The sequence below is a fragment of the Hyaena hyaena genome, unplaced genomic scaffold (assembly GCF_003009895.1).
Source record: "Hyaena hyaena isolate Hyena2069 unplaced genomic scaffold, ASM300989v1 scaffold_45, whole genome shotgun sequence".
Lineage (NCBI taxonomy): Eukaryota > Metazoa > Chordata > Mammalia > Carnivora > Hyaenidae > Hyaena > Hyaena hyaena.
Window position 1 is genome coordinate 5,056,216 of NW_024080677.1, and position 22,773 is coordinate 5,078,988.

Consider the following 22,773-nt stretch of genomic DNA (forward strand, 5'->3'; position numbering starts at 1 on the left):
TTATACCTGCAATTGGTTGAAGAAACTGGGTTATCTGTCCTGTGGAATTTCCCACATTCTGGATTCAGTGAGCTGTTTAACATGTTGATCTTCAATATCTCACACCTTTACAAACTGATCTTGTGACGTGGAGGCTTGATTACATTCAGGTTATGTTTTGGCCAAGAATTCAACACGGCTGGGGTTGGGTCCTTGCTATCGCAGCACATTGGAGGCATTAACCTTGGCTGTTCCTTTTTTAGTAACACTAAGATGGATCACTGGGTTCACATGTTATCAACCTGAGCCATTCAACAAAACGTTTCCCATCAACTTTTCACCTAATATTTTTAGCAGCCTGGGGCTATTATTTCACTAGAAGCGACAAAATGGTGCTTTCTCAATCCTCTCCTTTCTCCGATACCTAGTTATGATTCTCAAGTGAAGAACTTTCCCTCATCAGGTCAACGTGATACCCCAAATGCTCAGGATAAATGCTTTGTTTTTCCAGTTAGCAATTTTCAAAATAATGGATTGGTGCTCTAGTACTCTGCAAATAGTTTTTTTTTAAACTATCATGAACTTGGGCATTTTTACATATTTCATATTTCAATCCACTATCCTTTTCGATGTCTATATTGCTCCATCTTTGGCCAGTGGGAGCCCTGTGTTGGCTCCTGGGTCCTGTGACATGACCTTACTCTGATTGCTTCCTTGCTTTCAGACATGAGATCATCCAGGCTCATCTTAGCCTTTCCCTGCCCCTTCAGTGGGACTGTCTTCGTGTTAGGAAGGGCCTCACCACTGGGCTGTGATTGCTTCAAGAACTTTCCATGCACAATACTATGTGGTATGTTTTTTTTTTTTTTCAGAAAGAGAAAAATAAATCACAGTATTTTACTGGTATTTCCAATTGAAATATACAATCACACAGCTTTTACTTGACTCTGTTCTAGTATCTCTTTTGCATTGAAAAATCATGGTCTTAGTTCCACTGACATAATAAATACATGCTTTATCAATTTATAGTTTCAAAATGATAATACCAGTACGATTGCTAAAAATATAAATACTGAATGCAGTTTAAGATTTCTTCGTGATCCTTTGGTCTGTAGGAAAGTGCAGACAAAATGCTGGATCATAAAGTCACTTGAAGAAATTCTATGCGTGGTCTTACCTCCAGCTTGATAGCTAAGTTTGTCTTAGTTTTAAGAGTTGCTTTTTAGGGGTGCCTGGGTGGCTCAATAGGTTAAGTGCCCGACTTCAGCTCAGGTCATGATCTCTCAGCCCGTGGGTTCGAGCCCCACATCGGGCTCTGTGCTGACAGCTCGGAGCCTGGAGCCTGCTTCAGATTCTGTGTCTCCCTCTCTCTCTGCCCCTCCCCCGCTCTCTCTGTCTCTCAAAATAAAGACATTAAAAAAGGGTTGCTTTTTTTTTTAATTATAGAAAACACTGAAAGGATCCCAAAAGCTGACATACAAAACAAGATACAGACAAAACAAGACACAGATCTGGTTGCCCTTCCTGTCCAGCTTTCTACCACCACCACCAAGGGAAACTGATTTACTAGTTATTGCTAAAACACCACTTTCCATCGCATTAACAACAGAAGCAAATGTGTATTTGTTTTTTCATTTGTCTCCTCCTTTCCTACACACGGGACCCCATTCTCCACTTCCTCCACTCTAGAGCTGCATCCCGAACAGCACACAGGAATGGTTCCCCTCTCCGTTTACAGCTGTGGGGCGCTCCGCGGTATGTCTGCACCACGGTTTCTTCGGCCAGTGCCCTCTCAGGGGAGACGGAGGCGGCCTCCAGGCTTCAGTGGTTCCAAACAGCGCCGTCAGCAAGGTGTGTGTGCGTTCTGCAGGGCGTATCTTCGCCAGTGCATCCCAGACAGGTCGTCGGAAGTGAGACTGCTGCCCAAGGTGAGGAACAAACTCAGACCTTACTTTGCTAGTTATTAGCCAGTTCCATCCACAGATGTCACCCTTTTCAGAGGGCCTGTCCCCCACGGCTGACGCAGCAGAGCACATCATGGAGCTTGGAGCCTTCCCCATCTGACACGGTAAGAAATGCTGTTGTGATGGTTTAAATTTGCACTTCTCTCCTGCATGCCCTCATATATTTAAGGGCCATGTGTGTTTTATTTTCTGTGAACTGTGTGTTCCTGTATCTTTTTGCCTATTCTGCTTAACATTTAAAAATTCCTCATATATTAGAGCTAGATATGCCTTTTGTAACAGTGCAAATTTTTTGCCAGCTTACTTTTTGACTTTCCTTTTTTTGAGGTTTGGGTTTTTTTTTTTTGCCATCTAAAACTCTTATTTTCAGGTAAAGATACCAACCTTACTGTTTATTGCTTCTGGATTTTCAGTCATAGGAAAGCTTCCCTCCTCTCAGAGTATAAAGGAAGGCACACCAGCGTTCCTGTAGCGTGCAGGCTCCATTTTCATGGGTCTCTGACCCATTCATCAGATTTTATCCTTGGGGACAGTGTGCGAAGTGGATTCTACTTTGTGTTCTTCCGTACAGTTAACCACATCTGTCTTAACACCATTGTTTAAGTCTTCTCCTCCATCAGCATGATGCTCCCTTTATCATATAATAAATTCCTGGACTGGATATTGTTTTTAGTAATGTTATAATATCAAGTAGGGCTTTCCCTCCTTCTCCACTGTTCTTTTCTAGGGTTCTTCTGGCTATTACAGTTTATTCTTTCCAATACCTTCATATAGGAAAAAACTTGTTTTATCAGGATCTAATATGTCCCTTAAAAAACTATATATGTATATATATATATGATAAAAACATATACACATATATATCTATATAAAGACATTTCAAAAGCGTTTTCTAAATAATAATCTGAAACCAACTGGAGGCAAACTTTGTTTTGAAGCTTCGTTCTTGAAGGAAACAGACCTCCCACTAAGGGAGGCATGAACACAGAACAGCCATGCACAGAGGTCGGAGCCCTGCCTCCGATGCCAACATGTGTTACTTCCTGCACCCCCACTGAACTACGGTCCCCAGTAACTAGTATAAGCAGTCCAGGCCACGGCAAAAACCCAAGAAAATATAGAGCAGCTGTCTTATTGCAACTATTACAGTTAAAATTTATTCTGTAAAATAAAGTTAAAGTACATTGTGCATAATTTAGCAGAGATCAAATACTGTAACAGGATTTTTTTAGAGAACATTTAGCACCCACTGTATTTTCAGGAATTTTGAGGACTATGACCTTCTCTGCCAGCTCAGTATTCACAAGATTACATAGTGTAGACCCCAAGATTTACCTCTTAAGAATTATGACAGTATTTTTCAAATAAAGCAAAATCAGTTGATAGTTCCTCTTGACGTCTGAGAACATCTTTTTCCCGAATCATTTGGCACATCTGTGGCCAGAAACTCCGTCCATGAAGTGAACTAGTAACTTGCCTCCAAGGGTTGGGACCAAGTTTCCTTCACAGAAAGCCTCCGGTACAGTATAAAACTATCATTTACCAATTAAGAGGGCCTGCGGAGTGTGTCAAAAATACTCCCCAAACTGTACCACTTAAAGGATTCGAGCTAGCCCTCAAAGACACGAACTGAAAACTACAGACGACTATTGTTCGCTAGGAAGAGAGGTCTGACAGCGGCCCTGGCCCTCTGGTGCCCTCCTGCACAACCTGGTTTAGATGCCTCGTCAGACACAGGGCTGGCTGGGAATTACCTGTTGTGCTTCCGTATAATTTGCCTCTTCCTTTGTAGAGAAGGTCATGTTGAAAATAGAACATTCGGTCTTTCTGGCAGTTAATCTAAGTGATGCAACCTTACGTTTCCTAACCTATTACAGATTTCCTAATTAATCATTTAAAACCTTCAACAGTCGAAACCATTAAGCCTTTATTAAGGTTCCAGTTCACTGTTTCTATTTACACAGCCACCTTTCTCCTAGACAAGCAATGTCACCAAAACATAAGGCAACTACGCCTCGTTGCGGACAATTCGATTCAACGTTCTCTTTCGGAGGGTCTTCTCAGCAGCCAGTTACCACATGGTGATTTTCACAGTTTCAAAGTTTCCTCGTTTTAAAACAGCAAGAAAAGTGTCATTATACTTGATGGTAGTTATTGGCAAATAGTTCAATCAACGTTACATAATTCTTATAAGATAACTTCAAGTATGTGTATGATTTCATCAACACAAACCTCAAAAACGAAAACAAACCCCAACAGTCGCATGCTATCTCATTTGTATGAGATACACCTATTGTGCAGACAAACCACCTATTTGTCTCTTTCAGTGGCTAAAAACGTAATCCAGTTTTAGCACCCATCTACAAGAGTTAGATGTTAATGACAATATATGATGGCTTACTGGAAGGTAAGTCTTAACATCCCCTCAGAAGGAAGTCTGTTCCTTGTGCTGCAGCTGGCTCATAGAAAAGAGTATTAAGAAAGGAGAGAATTAGTTAAGGCTTTGCAGTACTTAAATCACTTAAGTATTAGTATCATGTTTCCCTGTAAGTATACAGTTATATCACATATAAGAGATTTCAAGGAATTGCGCTGTTTAAGATACATCAGGATGAGCCACACTTAAATGCTGAACGTGACCGTGCAGCCTTCAGTAGGGAATAGAGGAGCATCAGAAAAATTCACGCTGGTGATAAGTTCCCATCTTTTTAACCAAAATGCTGTTTCACCATCACTCCATTTCAAAAACAAACTGAAGGATTCTAAACAAGTGATAAATTTTTACACAAAAACACACGAAATTGTGATTAACTAGATCAGTTATTAGACATGGTAAAGCAAAGGAAATAAAGTGCACCTTTACAGTATATAAAATTATAGACCCAACAGTCACTTTTTTTAATTGCCGATATAGACTGAAATACAAAAAGTACCCAACACAGCAAAGTTAGATAGAAAGGAAAAAAGTTTCAGTTGAAAAATTACAATTTTTCAGTACAGCAGAGGGACAAATAACCTTTTATTAAAGCTATCAGACTTGGAGACTCTTGAATATTTCAGCGTTGTGTAGGAGAAAGGAAAGCTGTTCTTCTAGAAGGCACTACTGATTTCAATGTGTGAGCTTCATACAGACAGTATGTCTGAAGGGCAGTCAGAAGCCGCCCGGCGCTCTGCTGCACCCTCCCTCTGCATGGCAGACCGTGCGCCCTGCTGGGGCCCGGTGTCCGTCGGTCCGCAGGGCCCCCACAGCCTCATCAGTGCGCTCAGTCCACGGTGTCACAGATCTCCTTGACTTTCTGGTTGAAGTCTTCCGGTTGATCCGCATATACATAATGCCCTGCCCCAAGAATGGCCTGGAATGGAAGGAGTCAGGAGGCCCATGAGCAAAAGCATTTACTACAAAACGATGACATAAACAAGCCCCTTAGGAATGGAAGTGGGAACAGCTTTGCAGAAATAACACATAAAAGGATGAGCAACACTGATCTGCAGTAACTTTTACGTGTTTCCATCAGAAAAGAATCTGAGAATAAAGAGAAAAATCTATTGGACTCTGCTACAATTTCATCTGCAAGAAGCCATTCTAAACTGACCACTACTGATGGGGACAGCGGACCACATGAACCACAGGAAACACGCTGCCTCGTGGGGGACTGGGGCAGGTGCCGCTGGGACGTCCCTCCCCCACCGAGCTCGGAGATGCCACAGCCCTAGGGACAGGCACGGCCTGTCTGGGCAGGAAGGGGGGGTGCGTTCAGCCCCGCGTCTCCTCACGAGTGACAGCGGGGCCTGACGGGGGCTGCAGGCCTAGCTCGCCTCTGAACGCACAGCGGGGGAGGGCCGGGGGGGGCCGGGGGCGGGGATGGGAGACCTCACCGAAGGCAAACCTGGTGCGGCCAGCCTCACCGACACCGGAACACCCAAACGATGCTGCACACTTACTATCGTCTTCACGTATGAGTGCGGTCGCAGAGACTGGATGCTGGTGCCAGAATTGCCGTCGATGCAGGATCGGGCGCCGTAGATCACCGAAACTGGAATGTCGGGGTGCATTTTACCAATGCGCTGCAGCATTGGCCTTTTCGCCCATCCGTAAGGGATAGTCATGTTTTTGAACGCCGTCTCACCGCTGGAGGAAGAGGAAAACCACACACGCATGACTTCTGGGGAGAAGCGTGCATCGCACTCCCACTGGCTCTGTCGGGACACCCCTGCTTAGCTCCTCCCTAAGAAAATCCTCAGTTTACACGGAAAATGATTCACTAGAAAGTGTAAGAAACAAACCCCACAGAAGGTACGTGCTTTTGTTAGATAAATAGGATTTTCTCAACTCTAGTTGACTAGAAGTCACCCTCTTCTAAATCAAACATCCAACCCTGGTTCCCTACCATTAAATTATTAAATTCCCTATGGGAGAGTTACAATGTTTTTTCCACTGTAACTAATTTGAAACGGAGAACACAGCTTTTCAACATGGGCACAGCACCAACCCTTCACCTGCAATAGTAAAAAGCCGATACCAAGAAGAAATGCAGAGGAAGTATTCTTCATGTCTGACGGTTTATTTCCTGCACATTCTGACATGTGATGTTTAAAAAATCCTTTCTGGCTAGGGAGAGATGGTGCCTCTTGGAGCCAGCCCATTCTTGGGGACAGCAAAGGATTCAACGGGCACACGGCGGTCATCTGCCGGCTGACAACCCAGTGCCATGTGCCTTCTGTTCTGCCCACACATCCGGGGTGCAACTGTCCTCTGTCTCAATCGTCCCAGGGCCATGTGCCAGGCAGTGAGAGCGCACCCCTGCATCTGAGCACCCACGGAAATCAGGCCACGTGCCAGGCAGTGAGAGCGCACCCCTGCATCTGAGCACCCACTGAAATTATTCAACTAGCCAATCCTAAACCGTCCGCCGCGCTGCCCTGCCTTTCCTGAAGAAGCCGATGAAAGTTCTGGCCTCAACTGTCCCTTCGCTCTGGTCTTCTGCCAGCCGACCCAAATCAGGTGCTTCCCTGTGACCCTTCATGACCTTCAGTGACCCCCTTTCCAGGTCTCGTGAGTATAATGAACTTTGCTTTCTTGAGCCTCTGTGTCTTCTCTTGTGGCTGCACCTGACCGACCATCACACAAAAGAACACGGAACACTTTGCAGACTCCCGGGACAGACCCACTGTGTGGTCATTTCTGTCTCCCTGCAGCACCAGGCAAACCTCTGAACTGCTGTTGTGAAGAACTCAAGTTCCACCATAAGACAGACAACAAATGGCACCATACAGGCACATGTGATCATGAAATTTAAGGGAGTAAAGCAGGGACACCAAGCAGGACAGATGACGTCCCTGGGACTGACCACTAAACGCTGTTGTAACAAGTCAGTAAAGTGCACAGTCCTGATCCACCCACTGACGGCCCAGTGGGTCACAAAATCGTCAGTCTCTTCAGGACCCCAAACCTCCCCAGCCTCCCTCACTCCTGGCAGAGAACCTCTAGCCCACTTTATGAGAAGGACCGAGTCCCCAGCGCAATAGCGGGCCCGGCCTCACCCCTTTAGCAGAGGAGGTGTGCACGTTCTCTGCCAGAAGTGAGGGAGGCCGTCTCTGCACCCGGCCCCTCAACCTTGGGAAGGCTGGGGTACCGCCTGCAGGTTGTGAAGCGTGGCTCACGGCCCAGCTACACGGGGTCAGCTGACATATTTGTTAACATGAAGCTGCGGCCGCTGAGCCAGTCTTAGAAACAGAGCGATTCTGGGGGGCCGTGAAGCTCTCCTCTGCCCGCCGTGCGCCTGGCCTGCTCCCTACAGCTCCGGGGCCTTGTCTCCCGGGGCCCTCCTGGCTCGCCACTATCTTTAGGCGGTTCGGTCCGCTGGTGCCTTGTACCCAACACCCGTAAGTCCTATATTGAAAAAAAACTAAGCAACACCTCTATTTGGCCCCCTCGCGCCCACGGCTACCGTGCCCACGCGCTCTCCCTCCCATGCCCCCCCTCTTCTACTCCCTGTCCAAACGCCTGCACAAGCCCCTCCCCGTCTCCCAGGCCTCGCTCACGCCTCACCCGCTGAAGCAGGGCTTCTCCCGCCGGCCCGGGGCCCCCACGTGCGCCGGAGCCATGCTGCAGAGCCCTCCCTGCACTGGGCGGCCCCACCGCCCTTGGGCGCAGCAAGCCTCTGGGGTCCACGTACAGAAAACTACTTACGTCTTTGTGCCGGCAGCCCTTTTTTCTTTTTTATGGAACATGACATGTCTGCTCAGTTTGGAAATGCTGTTTGATTTGAAATTCTTCTTCATCTCTCACCTGTGACCACCTCCCGCAGGGGCCCAGGACCACAGCCCCCGGGCCTACCCATGAGCACTCGGGGGGGGGGGGCAGCACGCCCTGCTGCCTCAGCTCTCCCTGGAGCCCAGAACGACGCCTGGCAGAGTAGACACTCCGCGAGCCGGGGAGGACCCTAACAGGTGTGCATCGCTCAACTCCTGTAACAGTCTCCTGGACCATTCACAGGCCTTCAGAGAAGCAGCGCGTAAAACCCCAGCACAGGACATCAGAGTCCTGACCCTTACCTGGGCGTCTGCACATTACAGTGGTAGATGTACTCCGTCACAGTGTCATCTTCAAACATCGAGGAGTACTTCCGCTTGAAATCAGGCCTTAAGCGCTGCACTAGACTTAAGCCTATGTAACGGGAAATGAATGTTTTCAATTACAGTTAACGGCCAGACTAATAGAGAAATAGAGAAAGAGTTTGCTTATAGGAGTGTTATATGCAGACCTATCTACACGTATCCAAGCGTCTATTGTAGGTGGAAACGAGCACAGGTCCTCGTAGCTGCTCTCCCCGAGTTCCCTACGGACTAACATGAGGAGTAGAGACTACTGTACGCTGACTTACAGATGTGTCTCAGGGGCTCGAGGTGACGTACGAGCTAATTTTCTATTAAACGTGGCTCAAGCTAACTTATTAATCTTCATTTCTCCCACAATTATAATACATTAACCTCTAAACAAAGTAAACAAACTGGGATATACAAGTCTTTCTGTGGAAAAATAAACGCAGAGTTCCTGCTGGATTTGGGACGCTGCCAACCTTCCGGCTCAGGCCGTCCTCTCCTGAGGTGACGGGTGGGCGCAAGGCCCCCAGAGGAAAAAGGCTGAAGAGCAGAAGCTTCCCTCTGGCCACGATTTTCCCTTCTCAGGCCCCAGGGGCCAGTCAGTGTCCCTTTCTGCTGTCACCGCCCATTATTTGAGTAAGGTCTTCTTCACCGGCCCTCCTTCCTACCTCGGAAAGAACTCTACAGCCCCATGGAGAACTCTGATGATGTGGCTGACACTCTATATGGGACCCCACCCCGACCACGTGCAAGCAAAGGGCAGGCAGAGGGCGTGGCGGGAGAGGGCCACCCCTAAGGAACGCTCCCTCCCCAACTGCTATCTCCTAGCTGCTTCTCATACTTTACTCTTCCCACCTCGCTACTCGTGGAACCGCAATCAAGCAGAATCCACCTGTAATTCAGGACTGTACAGACTAAATGAAGTTTTGAACAGTCCATCAAAGGGGGACCAGGCACCTAAGAGGCGCGGCTCTATACTCCTCGGGAGGGGTGAAAGGGGTGGGGGTGGGGGTGGGGGCTGTGTGTCAGAGCACTGAGGGAGTGTCGTGCAGTCGCAGACCCAAACCCCGTGCAGTCCCATGGTTCTACCCATCCCAGAGGCGTAGGGCAAAGAGGGGCCAGGCCTGGGAAGAGGGGAGCAGAATCTACTGTCACCTCTGCAGCAGGTATTTCCACACCCTGCCCACCCCCACCCCTCTCTTCTCGCCTTGCTACCAGAAGCTGACTCCCATCCATCAGTTAGGCAGCAACACACCCAGGTAAGTGGGCCCCTCACCCTAGCCCCTGGCAACAAATCATGATTGATCAACTACAGAAATGGACTGCTCTCTGCTGGTGCAAGAAGTAGGCGTGGGCAGGACTAAGGGGAGGCCTACGGAAACACTTCCACGGAAAGACACCTCCGACAAAGCAAGACGGAGAGAAGACCATTTTCCATGCTTTCCCTTCCTGCTCAGAGTGCTGCTTTGAGAGACGGGGCCTCCCCCACAGCAGCCCTCAGACCCCGTGAGGGGAACGGTCGGGAGAACCACAGCCGCGGGCCCAAAGCCCGACGTCCATGAGGCCGCTGGCAGAGCAAGTGCTGAAACCAGCCTGCTTGGTAAGGGGACAGAGCAAGGCCTCGTGGCTTCGACCACTTAGGTGTTTAGCTGCTTGCAGCTAACAGCGCTCCTCACCGATACGGGCGGTAAGAGGGGAAGCAGAGGTCCAGACCATCACCATCGGGGACAACGAGGAAAGGAAACTGCCTTGGCTTTGGGGTGGAGATGGAGGCGCTGAGAGTCAAATGAAATTAAATGAGACGCTGAACACTGGTATTTCAAAATAGGACCAGAAACACAAATCAAGAGTCCCCCAAATCTCTGTGGAAAAGGATGATTTTATCTTCTTAACACTCGGACATCACGGGGCAAGAAGGGAATGTCAGCACGTGATCACACCGATTTGCCCCAAGGGCAATCAGGTCAGGCTGAGTGATCTGCCAGCTGGGTGTCACCAACTGGCCAAGGCTCTCTAATGTCACCAACAGGTCAACACGCTGACTTCTCCCCATGCCCTGGGCTAACCTTCTCGGTTCCACTATGTACCTAGATTACTTACAATATGTTACATATGCAAATCTATCTATCTATCTATCTATCTATCTATCTATCTATCTATAAATCTCCTTTGAGAAGATCTGGTTTCATTTTCGTTATGAAAGGACTGGTACTTTTTAGAGAAAGAGGAAAAAAGTAATTTAGTAAATTAGTAAATCAGAGGAGGAGAAGAAAAATACTCAGTTTGTTTCTTAGATTCTGATGAACAGCGGCGATCAGTAAATATTCCCCTAGTACCAATGTATGAACACGTTGCTTTCCTAAGATACAGAGACGAGCACTCACCAAAGGGGCCCGCAATCCTGAGGCCAGCTAATGGGTTAAAGGGAGTCAGTGCTGCTCCCAGGGCCCTGATCCACACTGGGATTGGTCTGTCTTGATCGGCAAGGTCCGGTCGCTCAGGAAAACCCCAAGGCTCCACCAAAATGAGATGATTAACCCTGTTGGAGGAAGAAGAGAAACAATTTCATTTGGCAAACTCAGCCCAGGACTCTAAAGAATGAACATAATTTATAAAGCAAAGGTAGAATAAGCCACCTTCAAAAGCTTTCATATGAAGGAGAATGGCTGACCAGTTACATCATGTTCTTATTACTTTTAGATCTGACAGGACGTGAGAGGCTTATGGCAGGAAGAGGGCTTCCTTTCTCATGTACGTAAACGTGGATGGTAACGGGTGTGTGGAAGAGTGCATAACTGTGTGGCTCTTCCCGAGGACGGGGTCTGCTGTTGTTGAGGCGACCCTCGGGCAGACGGTATAGATCACTGATCCCTCAGAAAAGCCCAACGGTTCTGAGTGGCTCAAGGCTGACACTGTAGAAACGACTGAGGATTAAGATTACCCTCAGAAAACAGCTTCAGAAACCAACAACACTTATCTCCTATGAAACAATCATTCTAAAAATTTAAGAGGCATTAGCACTTTAGGTGGGTTCAAAAAGACTTTTAAATAAACTTTCCACAAACACAGATAAGGGGCTAATTAATAATATGGGCGGAAATTTCTCCTAGTTTGGGTTTCTAGTTTGGTAAACATGAGACTACCCATGAGATCGTTGATACACTGATACCGGATTCCGTTCTAACCCTCTCCTAATTTTCTTCTTTAATGACCAAAGAGAGAGAAAATTCTCAGCCCCAGCGCATATAAAATCCTTTCTTTTCACTGACAGCTTAACTTGTTCCATCTGACGAAACCTCCTCCTGAAGAGGGAGGACCTGAACTACAGGCACTACCACGTGCCTGCAACACGGCGGCCTATGTCGTAAAGGTCCCAAATAGAGCACAAAGGTCCTCGTGACTCAAATGATATTCAACTATAACCAAAACAGCCAACAAACGCCAGCAAAAACTTCCAAAGGAGAAACTGACAATGATTCTACTGTCCCTTCCCTAAGTCATTATGAAACAAAAAGGTGACGAGGCCAGAATGTGGGCACGGCAGGCTACTGTTGATAACGTAAAATGTTTTATTATTTTTGCCACCACAGATAAAGATGAGTTCATAATGAGTCCTTTGCTGTGACTGCATGGTCTCAAGCAGAAAGCTTTAGAGTACAGACCCAGAGCACAGAGCTCCAAGGGCCCCTGAGAATCCTCAGCCCAACCTTTCATCTCACAGACGAGAAGGAAGAGGAGGGCACTGTGTGACCTGCACCGGGACATAAAGCTAGTTAATGCACAAGCAGGGCTACCCCCCTTTCTTGATTCCAGTAAACTGAACAGTGTCAGCAAGCCACTGAGCAGAAAGTCCTCTCTTCTAAGAACAGGCCGAGCAGCCTAAAGATAACGTATCAGTAAAGGCAACGCTTAACTTGTATCAGCTCTAGGCCAGTCCTCACCCCATACTCTAGATTTCAGAGCACTGGATGTAGGCTGTAGAATGTAGCTACAAATCTTGGGTGGAGATGTGTAATAAGGGAGCTTTCCATATACTTAAGAGTGCCTTCGCTGTTTAAAAGTTTCATGAGACTATTTTCTATTGGTGGAATGAGAAGGGGAACGAAAAGGAGGGTGTTTGCTTTTTTAATGGCAGAGACTAACTGATAATCGACTTCCTCTTAAATTCCTCTTATTACAGCCCACAGTGAGACCTGAGGGCCGGGGAGAGGAAGGCATGCCAGAGGTCTAAGTGGAATTAGTGAGACAGTCACCTCGTTGAAAGCAGCAGAGACTCCCATTAGGAAATAGCTAGTAGTATTCACTATTGACTCGGCTCCTAAAGAGAATCATGAACTCTTTATTAAAACATACTTTACCTTAAAGATGATTAAATTTTGTTATGAATTTATTTGGGGATCCTGCCCAGTCTGTTCTGGGCTCGTACGGATATGCTCACTGAAGAAGGGGGGAGGACAAAGGAAACCATGAGGGAGATCAAGTCTGGTCTATCTCTAGCTAAGGGATTGCTTCATTTCCACCTTAGTTTTGGCTTGTCTGGTTTAATACAGATCTTCAAAATCGCATCCCTAGATAAAAATGCCAGTTTAAGACGACTACTTTTTTTTTTTTTTTTTTTTTGAAGGGAGTGAATCACCCCAACAATTACCAACAATTGTTTAGTCTTGGTCTTCAGCCTAGCATGGTGCTTAGCACACAGGAGATGCTCAGTAAACATCTGGAGTATTAGGTTTTTCTAGGTTTCTATTTGGAAAGGAAAGCATATAAGTACATACAAATTTTATAAACTATACTCATCAAGTAAGTACAGCAGTTAGTGCTGTCTGGATGTTTCTGGTTCCCCAGGTGACATTAGAACATCATTCTTATTTTTTATATTAATCTTGCAGGTCACTACCCATTAGTGGGTAGTAAAATCCACATAGAGAATCAGAGTCAGTCAGCTGGTCTTTTTAATTGCATAGCTTGGAATAGAAAAATATACGACAAGTGTATCATTCCATGAAGCTTTTATTTCAGACACACATATAATTCTTAGTGAGAGATTATAGTCAAAAAAGTTTGAAAACAATTTTTTAAAAGCTCTGCAACAGTGTCTAAACTGGAGTTACATATCATCTGCCTCCACTACATGTAAAATGCCTCAAAAAATAACTTGCTTATTTTTGGTTATAAGACTTTTAAATGAGCCACTCCATGTGGCTATGGAGTAATAAATATCCAGGAAATGTTATCTTGTTATAGTAGCAAAACTAGGAAGCTACTAGAGAAGACTTTTTCCAGGGAGCATGAGAAGACAGTGGCCAGAACCATGTGAGCAGTGAGCAATTGAGCTTTTCATTTTCAGGAAAGCCTGATCAAAGGTAGGCTCACAGCTTATTATAACCTCGCACCAGTCCAAGTTCCCAGGCTACCTTCTCACCAACTCTTCTAGCGCCAAGATTATCTCCTTTGACAGAAGTTATTTGGTTTTAATGTATATCTAAACTATTATAGTAATCTAGACTCAACACTCTGATATCCCATAGAGGGTAGCCTGATGCGATTGTTAGTTCACATCCAGTATTAAGGAATGAGTCTAACAAGATGGCACACAGCAGTCATCTGTCCTATCAGACTTCTTTGTCAAGGAATAGAGACTGATTCAAACTACAGGAAAAACAAAGAACTGGCAGAGCAGGAAGAGGGAACAGCCTATCAGTTTTGAAACACTAAAGAGGCATTCTTCTTCAAATTAGTCATTGGAGTAGGTCTTGAATTTGAAGATGGTGTGCAGATTACAGCCTAAAGGGTGGAGCCATGGTTAATGTCTGCTCCAACAGGATGGGATGGCTGAGTCTGAACGCTGCTACCAACGGTATATTATATAAACCTGCTTTTCACAAGCTTTAAACAGCCATCAGCCAGAAATAATGCAAGAAGAACAATCAGACCTAGAGCCAAAAAGCACAAGGGAATCAACAGGACCTACCTACACAACAAGGAAAGGAACAAGGAGAAGAAGAGGAAGAATTCTATTCGGTGTACAGGCAAGGCATTCTCAACATGAAGTCAGCCCCAGGGACTTCTGGTTGGCTCCGCACCTCTGGGGGGAGAGTGCAGCAGCTCAGAGAACAACAAACTGAAGACCCCCCAACTTCAGGTCTAGTAGAGGAGCCTTTCTTCTCAAGAGGGACTGGCAGGGAATGCTCAGCCCATCTCTGTACAGGTAGGAGACAGAGCCAGGCAAGGCCACAGTCAGAAGATCTGAAAGTCATTTAGTCAGAAGTAAAAACCTGTTGTAACCTCTTCTAGTCTCTGTGCTAAACACTTCCTAAAATAATAAAAGTTTCTACAGTGGCCTTTTCTTTAGTTTATAACAAGGTATTTATGGTGTCCTGAAAAGTAGGGGCCAGAAGGAAAGGAAAATTAACACGGAAAAGTGCACAGATGGAAGGAGATGGCATGTCTGGCTATTACTGCTGGCTTACTCCACGCTCTCCCTGTGCCCACCTTAAGGGGATCAGACACAGCCTGAGGAGGTGGCAGAATGGCAGCCCATGACACCTCACACCACAAGTGGCCCTACTGTTTGTGACACAGCACATGAATCTACAAGTGAAACTAGGATGGCATCTCTAATACACATCATGTAAGAGAACTGAGATGAATGAAGGTCATATGGGGGATGGAACATGGTAACTGTGCCCCCACTTAAAGAAATCCACAAACCAGTTTGTAACTTCTCTGCTCATCAGCCACACAGCCTTTCCAGAACAACCCAAGCTGTCCACCTAGCAATTTCTTTCCACACTGCCTAGAACACTCTCCTGCTGCTCCCCTTGAGACTTGACCTCAGCTTACACTGCACTTCTCTAGGGTATCACACTGGGCCAGGTCCTCATCACGAGCTCTCACAGACCTGCCCACTCCCCCTTCACGATCCTCAGCAGCTTCATGCTCCTCAGGGGGGTAAGTTGTGTCTCTTCTCCAGCACATCTCGAGCCTTCTAAACACATACAGTCTCTCAACATTCTTTAGGGGCGCCTGGAGGGCTCAGTCGGTTAAACGTCCGACTTTGGCTCAGGTCTTGATCTCACAGTTCATGAATTTGAGCCCCTTGTTGGGCTCCATTCTGACAGCCCAGAGCCTGGAGCCTGCTTCAGATTCTGTGTCTCCCTCTCTCTCTGCCCCTCCCCTGCTCATGCTCATGCTCTTTCTCTCTTTCAAAAATAAACAAAATTAAAAAAATTATATAAAAAAAATTCTGTAAACACAACTAACCTGGTGGAATATGTTAAAGTATTTCATCCATTACCAATATTCCAATGGAACCATCCCACTGCTTTAACACAAAGCATCACGACTGCTGAATGCTCAGTTTCTAGTCAGTATTAAGGACCAGGAAAATATGTGACCACTGCCACAAGTGAGGCCATGAAACGACTTTTATGGACAGAGGCCCTCGGCTGCTCATAGAAGACATGAAGTATCTACGTTGACCTAATGTATCAAAACTCAGAAAAAAATGGATTGGGTTTTACCTGTTCTCTAGCAAAAGAATGCTTCCTAAACAAGTACATGAAACTAGTAAACTAGGCACTATCATTCTTTTCCTCAAACTTCCCTATAAAAATAAAAAAGGAAGAGAAGGATGGGGCTGCCCATATAAGATGAGAACAGAAAGTGGAATGGACTGTTATCTTTGGTTTTTTTCCTACATGCATAGAAACAGAAATTAAAGGAGCTGTTATTTTACTTCAGAAAGAAAAAGAAAGATTATATTTGTTATACTGGAGGAAACAAAGAAAAAGGTAACTCTCTCAAAGTCCATTAGGAGAAAACAGAGAGACACAGTGAGTAAAGGAAATTAAGTGAATCTCATCTGATCTCAATTAGACCGTTTTTTCCTTCTTCTCAACCCCTCCCTGAAAAATCTTTCTGAAGAGCAAAGATTTATATTTTTTAATGCTTATTTACTTTTGAGAAAGAGAAAGAGAGAGAGAGAGAACGGGGGAGGACATTTACCTGAAGTGGGCTCTGGGCTGACAGTCATGAGCCGATGCGGGGCTCAAATCATTGGCTCACATCGTGAGACCATGACCTTTGCTCAAAGTCAGATGCTCAATCGACTGAGCCACCAGGGTAGCCCTCCAAGATTTATTTTAATCTCATGACAGCACAATAAAAATGACACCTGTGGGAAAGGCTATGTGTGTGCAGAAGCAGGAATTATATGAGAAATGTCTGTACCTCCCGCTCAATTTGGTTGTAAACGTAAAACTGCTCTAAAAAAACTGAAATCTTTTCAAAAAGCTGGATCAAGTGAAAGCTGGATAAGAGACATTTTGAGTAGGCAGTTCCATACTCCGTTAATACTGTTAAAAGATAACGGAGGCATATTGAACATTTTAAGAGTTCATTTGAGCAAAACTGTGTGTGTGCCAGTGCCGAACCCAAGTGGGCAGATGTGCTCTGGCAACCGGGAGCGGGCACAGGCTTACACAGAGAAGGTGTTGAAGCAAAGAAAGACATGATCTGATTGGCTGCAGCTTAAAGCCAAGCTGGCTATTTGTGATTGGCTGTTCTTAGGTTTCAATTTCATAACCTTGAGGGCCTTACAGGCTTAGATTTTATTTGCTTTTGGAGGCCACTAGAGCGTGAGAGCCACCTCAGTCTGATGGCCTCCTTGTTTCATGAATGTAACACTGGGCACCCACTATGTGCCAACCACAGCGGTCTGACCGAATTTCATTCGCGACCTGGGATATCTGAAAATCCAGAGAACCTCACTATTTTGAAATTAACTTGTGTTTGATAATGTAAGTTATACAGGTAAGAATATGGACTTGAGTATCCAACATGGTCCATAGAGTTCTTCTCAAATCCTGGGTTGCAATCACCCAATTTAAAAATGCTAATTACTTCAAGCATTCTCTTAGTCGTTCTTGGTCCTGAACCAATACTTTAGTTTTATTTCTAGCATTAGGCACAAGCATTCAAAGCTCATTTTCTAAAATGTAGTCGAGCACAGGGATCACTAGCTTTGTTTTAGATACATGTTGAGCCCACCATGTTATTCAAAGTATGCTGCTATTCTCTTTCCTAGATAGTTTTAAAGTGCTTTTCTCCACTGGGTGTTGTAAGTGAAGAATCACTGCAGTCTACTCCTGAAACCAGTATTTCACTGTATGCTAATTAATATTTAAATTTAAAAAATAATTCAAGTACTCATTCTCTTTTGAATCACTGATTTCTTCAGAGTATTTCCTAATTGCAAATGAAAATCTCACCAACTGACTATATAGCCATGAAGGGTCAGGATTCATGGCCAGGGTCTAGCCACCATAGTCCTGTATCATATCGCCAAAGAATAAATACCACAAGATACACGTAATACACCCCTAGATAAGAAACACAGGAAGCCCAACCTCCCCCAACCCCTGCTTCACCAACAAAAAGCCCTGTTATCTTATACCAGGAAAGTATCTGCTTCCTTCTCTTACTTTCCATTGAGAGGACCACACAGTAAGAGATAGTAAACCCCAAAAGCCAACTAGAAAAAGAAAATCTGGATTTTTTTTTGAAAGAGGGGTCTATCATTTGACAAGATTACAACCATCTAGCACACACAGACTACAAACTCTCCAAGATTGGGGGGAGGGGGAGTAGGTGTTAATGCTAAAGTTGAGACAGAATCTGTACAGAAAAAGTTGGCTGTTCAAGGGGAAGGAAGCCTCAGGTACGCAGGGCTGCTGCCCACACTTCAGAGCTTGTGTCAACAGCACGCCTGAAGTCACGTGATAGGGTGGCCTCACAGGTGCATGTGTGCAGTCTGAAACGACCACCATCCTGTATCTTGTTCACAGACCTCATTGTCAAAGTTGGTTGCAATTTTGGATTTAAAAATTAGTCCAATGGAAAAATACACTGGCAACACAAAAATGTTGATTTTTTGGGTCTCTTTCCGAATGACAAGATAAAAATAAATTAATTTAAAAACTCAGCTTTTCTCCCATTTTCTTAGCACTCAAATGTGACCTTTACTCAGAGATGAAACATAATAGGAAATAGCAAAATAAAATAAGGTAGAGAAAGAAAGCAGATGCTGCAAAGAATCTGAAGCAAAATTCTCAAGTCATTAATTCAAAATGACTGAAAGAGAAATCTGTAACAATAAAGGTAGGGCACATATAATAAAAACCCTGTCAGATACACTATGCAGATATATTTTCTGTTCTCTACAAGTGAGAAAACTAAAGCTTCCAGGTTGAGGGATTTGCTCTAAGCCAAAAGATAACACTGGCCCCCAGGACTTCTAATTTCTTACCTTTGGGTCCTGTTATGGCTTATTATAACCTGAAAAAGGTTAGGAAAAGCCTGCTCGATCCACAGATCTAATGATAACAATAACAATAAACGATACCACTAAAACAATTCTTTTTTTTAATGTTTTATTTATTTTTGAGACAGAGAAAGAGAGAGGGAAGGAGAAAACATGAGCGAGGGAGGGGCAAAGAGAGGGGGAAACAAAGAATCTCAAGCAGGCTCTGCACTGTCAGTATGGAGCCCAATGTGGGTCTCAAACTCACAAACCGTGTAATCATGACCTGAGCCAAAATCAAGAGTTGGACACTTAACCAACTGAGTCACCCAGGCCTCCCACCACTAAAACAATTCTCACTATGGTTTAAATTGTAGACACACTAAAAGCTTGGCAAATAGAAAGTCCTTTCCCCAAGCCTCCTGCCAATGTTTAGCACGGGTAACAAGAAAACCCTGACATCATTACTTCAGCCACTAAGTTTGGCCACTGGTTGTGCCTATTTGGTCTCCAGGATGGTCTAAGAGAATCTGTCTTGTAAGGCTCAAACAGCAACCACCATCACAGACAGAACGAGAGACCAGCAGCTGGGTGCCTCTCTCCTATCGCCACCACTTACCTTGATGGGTACTTCAGTGAGTAAGCGGCAGCCAAGAACCCACCCAGGTTGTGTCCAAGCAAGATCATTTTGTCCAATCCCAGGGCACATCTCCACTCTTCAATGGATTCCACAAACTGATTCTCCACTTCTTCCGCATCACTGTCAAACCTGGGCCTACTGCTTCGCCCAAAGCCCAGCAGGTCAAAAGCATAGACGGGTCTATTGGTGCAAAGATCTTCATAATTCAGTGCCCAGAGTCCAAGACCTCCTCCAAAACCATGGAGGAGGACAAGCGGAGTCTTATTTGAAACATTATGAGAGAACGTCAGTGTCCATATTTTATTTCCATTAGATATACGAACAGGTTCTTTTTTGTATATGCAGGGGACACCTAATGAAAACATAGAAAAGAAATTCTGCTTAGTTTCTCTCCTGAGAAAAGGAGTATTCTCAAGCAATCAGAAATTAATAATCTTCTAGACTGCCTGGTATCAAGTCACAGGATTTTAGCCTTTATTAGGTCATTCCAAACAAGAAAAAAAGAAAAAAGAAAAGAAAAGAAAAGCCTACATCTTATTGAAGCAAGTAATTCTCATCTAAGTGGGAAGATCCATCTCAGAGAAGACTCAAGTACCTGCTGCCAAGGCCTTTTGGCAGGTTATGTCATTTCTTTGGACTTGTTTTCGCATTTACCAAATGAGGGTCTTATGCTCCTAGAAATGGAGAGGAACTTAGTGCTCACTGGGCCCATTCTTTGGAGGTCTCTAACTGTGCAGACTATAATAAAAGAATACCTTGAATTTGTCTAACAATAGAGGATGAATCTCTGAAGATTGAAGTCAGACTCTAAGGAAACATTTTTCCCTAAAAAGTGACCGGGAATTTAGGGAAGGACTAACAGTATCTGTATTAAACACATAACTGAAACCGTTAAGTCATTTCAAAGCTTAGTAGAAAAGAGGTGACAGGGTTTGGTACGAAGTCTTGGCATGAGGTGCCAGGTACGGCTCAAGTCCAACAATTTCTCTAGATAATCCAAATAATCACAATTTTGTCGATAACAACTTTTACTCGCCTTCAATGCTGTGGGACTCAGTACTTTAAATCTCCCCCCAAACTGACTAAAGACGAGACCAATTTGAAATCCCTTTATGTTAAATTATAAGCTGAATTACTGACACCTTAGATACACCACTTATCTGCCCATGTTCATCTGCAGTGGACAAGCACTGGAGAGCTGGGAGTTTCTGCCCTTTAACCAAAGAAATAATCTCAGGCTTTGGACCACATAAGTAAGGGGAAGCGCAGCATTCATTCAGAGTATTAACAGAGGCCAGGCCTCCCAACGAGGGCAAATGCCACCAGGTTAGAAAAGGAGATGACCCGGCATTAGTAACAAACCAAGCAAACCAAACCTCGTCAGCATTCTGAACACAGAGGTCTGCATATCCCCATGAAAACCAACTGTAGCCTCTGTTAGAGAGCTCTGCCCACTTGCTTCACATCTGATCCTGACCCAGGGGCCAACTCTCATTCCGTTCTGCAAGCCTAGAATCCATCGGCAGGGAATCTGCAGGGAACCAGTAAGCACCCCGGCTGTTAAGTATACCCAGGGATACCAGGACTGCCCTAGCACTACAAGTGTGGGTAAGTTTCAGTGCTCATGAGAAATTTTTAAAAAAGGTTTCCATACCACTAAAATGCAGAATTAAAGAATCCTAAGAAACTAGAACCAGAAGCAACTTTAAGGATCATCCTGCCCCTTCTTTTTATAGGTAACAAAAGGGACACTAACAGTGGCTTATCTAAGACGTGGACACCACCTGCCTGCAGACATGGGCCTGGCCTCGGTCACCTCGTTCCAGTCCAGTACGTGCTTCACCGCACAAGGCTACCTGTTCTCGCACACCTGGAGCATGTTGTCAGGTGTAGTCAGGGACACCTGAGGAGTCCCCGAGATCCTTCCAGGAGATCTGGGAGGTCAAAACTACTTTCATAACAGAACGAATTTTTTCTTTCATTCTTTGATAGGTATGCAGCGGAGTTTTCCAGAGATCACACAGATGTGACTATCAACAGTCTTAATGCCACAGCAGACATGACAGTGCAGCTACCTTATATTAGGCCAAACATTAAAGAGATCTGCAAACAATGCTACTTTTCTTGCTACATTTCTGTCTGGAAAGTAGTTACTTTTAGAAAACACGTTATTTATTTTATTCTATAACAGGTTTCTTACTATTATTTTAAAATGAGTAAATTAACATATTACAAATAATTCCATTTTAATTTCTAGTTGGTAAATATTGATACTTATAACTGATAAACAAAGCTCCTTGAGGTTCTAACTAACTTAAGTCCTTAATTAATTTATAATGGGGGGGCACCTAGGAATCTCAGTTGGTTGAGTGTCCAACTTTGGCTCAGGTCATAATCTCACCACTTGTGGATTCGAGCCCCACGCTGGGCTCTGTGTTGACAGCGCAGAGCATGGAGCCTGCTTCTGAGTCTGTATCTCCCTCTCTCTATGCCCCTCCCCTGCTCACGCTGTCTCTCTCTTAAAAATAAACATTAAAAAAATTTTTTTTAAAAAGAGTATAGTAGGGGGGGTGCCTGGGTGGCTTAGTTGGTTAAGCGTCTGACTTTCGCTTAGCCCATAATCTCGCGGTTCATGGGTTCGAGCCCCGCATCGGGCTCGGTGCTGACTGCCAGCTCAGAGCCTGGAGCCTGTTTCAGTCTGTGACTCCCTCTCTCTCTGACCCTCCCCTGCTCACACTGTCTCTCTCTCTCTCTCTCTCTCCTAGAAATTAAAAAAAAAAAAAAAAAAAGAGTATAATAGGGACCCAAGACCAAAAGTTTGAGAACCCGTGCCTCCGAACACTTCTGCACTTGTTAATAACATGGAAAAGGGGAAAAGTACTTTTGCTAACACACTAACAGCCCACAGAACCTTATCTCCAGTTTCTGGGCAATGTGATCTATGAGATCTATTTTAGCAAATCGCTCAGTTAACTTACAGGGAGAAAACCTTACATTTTAAAATTTTCTCTTCAGCTTCTTTAAGGTGTGATGTAGATGTAGGGCACCAGGTAGGAAGCCAACCGGTTAGCCATCCTGACCTAGAGCAACAAAAACAAAATACAAAGAGATATGTCAATGCTCTTCGCAACTCCCAGCTGTTACATGTGAAGAAAAGCAGAACAGAAAACTTATAGTCTATGTGATGGTGAAGTTACCTACCTGTGGCAGCACCCAATACACACAAAGCATTGCGGTCAAGTCCTGGGCAACAGACATTCAACCTCGCCTGTGAACTTACAGGT

The 22,773-nt window shown here is 44.9% G+C and overlaps 1 protein-coding gene across 2 annotated transcripts in view; it reads right to left on the bottom strand.

The window, feature by feature from the left end:
* Nucleotides 1-3,077: 3,077 nt before the first annotated feature.
* Nucleotides 3,078-22,773, bottom strand: part of ABHD5 (abhydrolase domain containing 5, lysophosphatidic acid acyltransferase) — a 29,174-nt gene continuing 9,478 nt past the window's right edge. The window contains exons 2-7 of one of the 2 annotated variants that reach the window (XM_039230358.1): nt 22,484-22,569; nt 19,469-19,841; nt 10,931-11,085; nt 8,499-8,610; nt 5,886-6,072; nt 5,109-5,296 (exon numbers count right to left, since the gene is read on the bottom strand). In XM_039230358.1, coding sequence (XP_039086289.1) covers nt 5,207-5,296; nt 5,886-6,072; nt 8,499-8,610; nt 10,931-11,085; nt 19,469-19,841; nt 22,484-22,569 — 1,003 coding nt within the window. In that variant the 3' untranslated portion in view covers nt 5,109-5,206. Of the gene's footprint in view, nt 5,297-5,885; nt 6,073-8,498; nt 8,611-10,930; nt 11,086-19,468; nt 19,842-22,483; nt 22,570-22,773 lie in introns of both variants that reach the window. The other variant, XM_039230359.1, reaches the window with a different exon arrangement.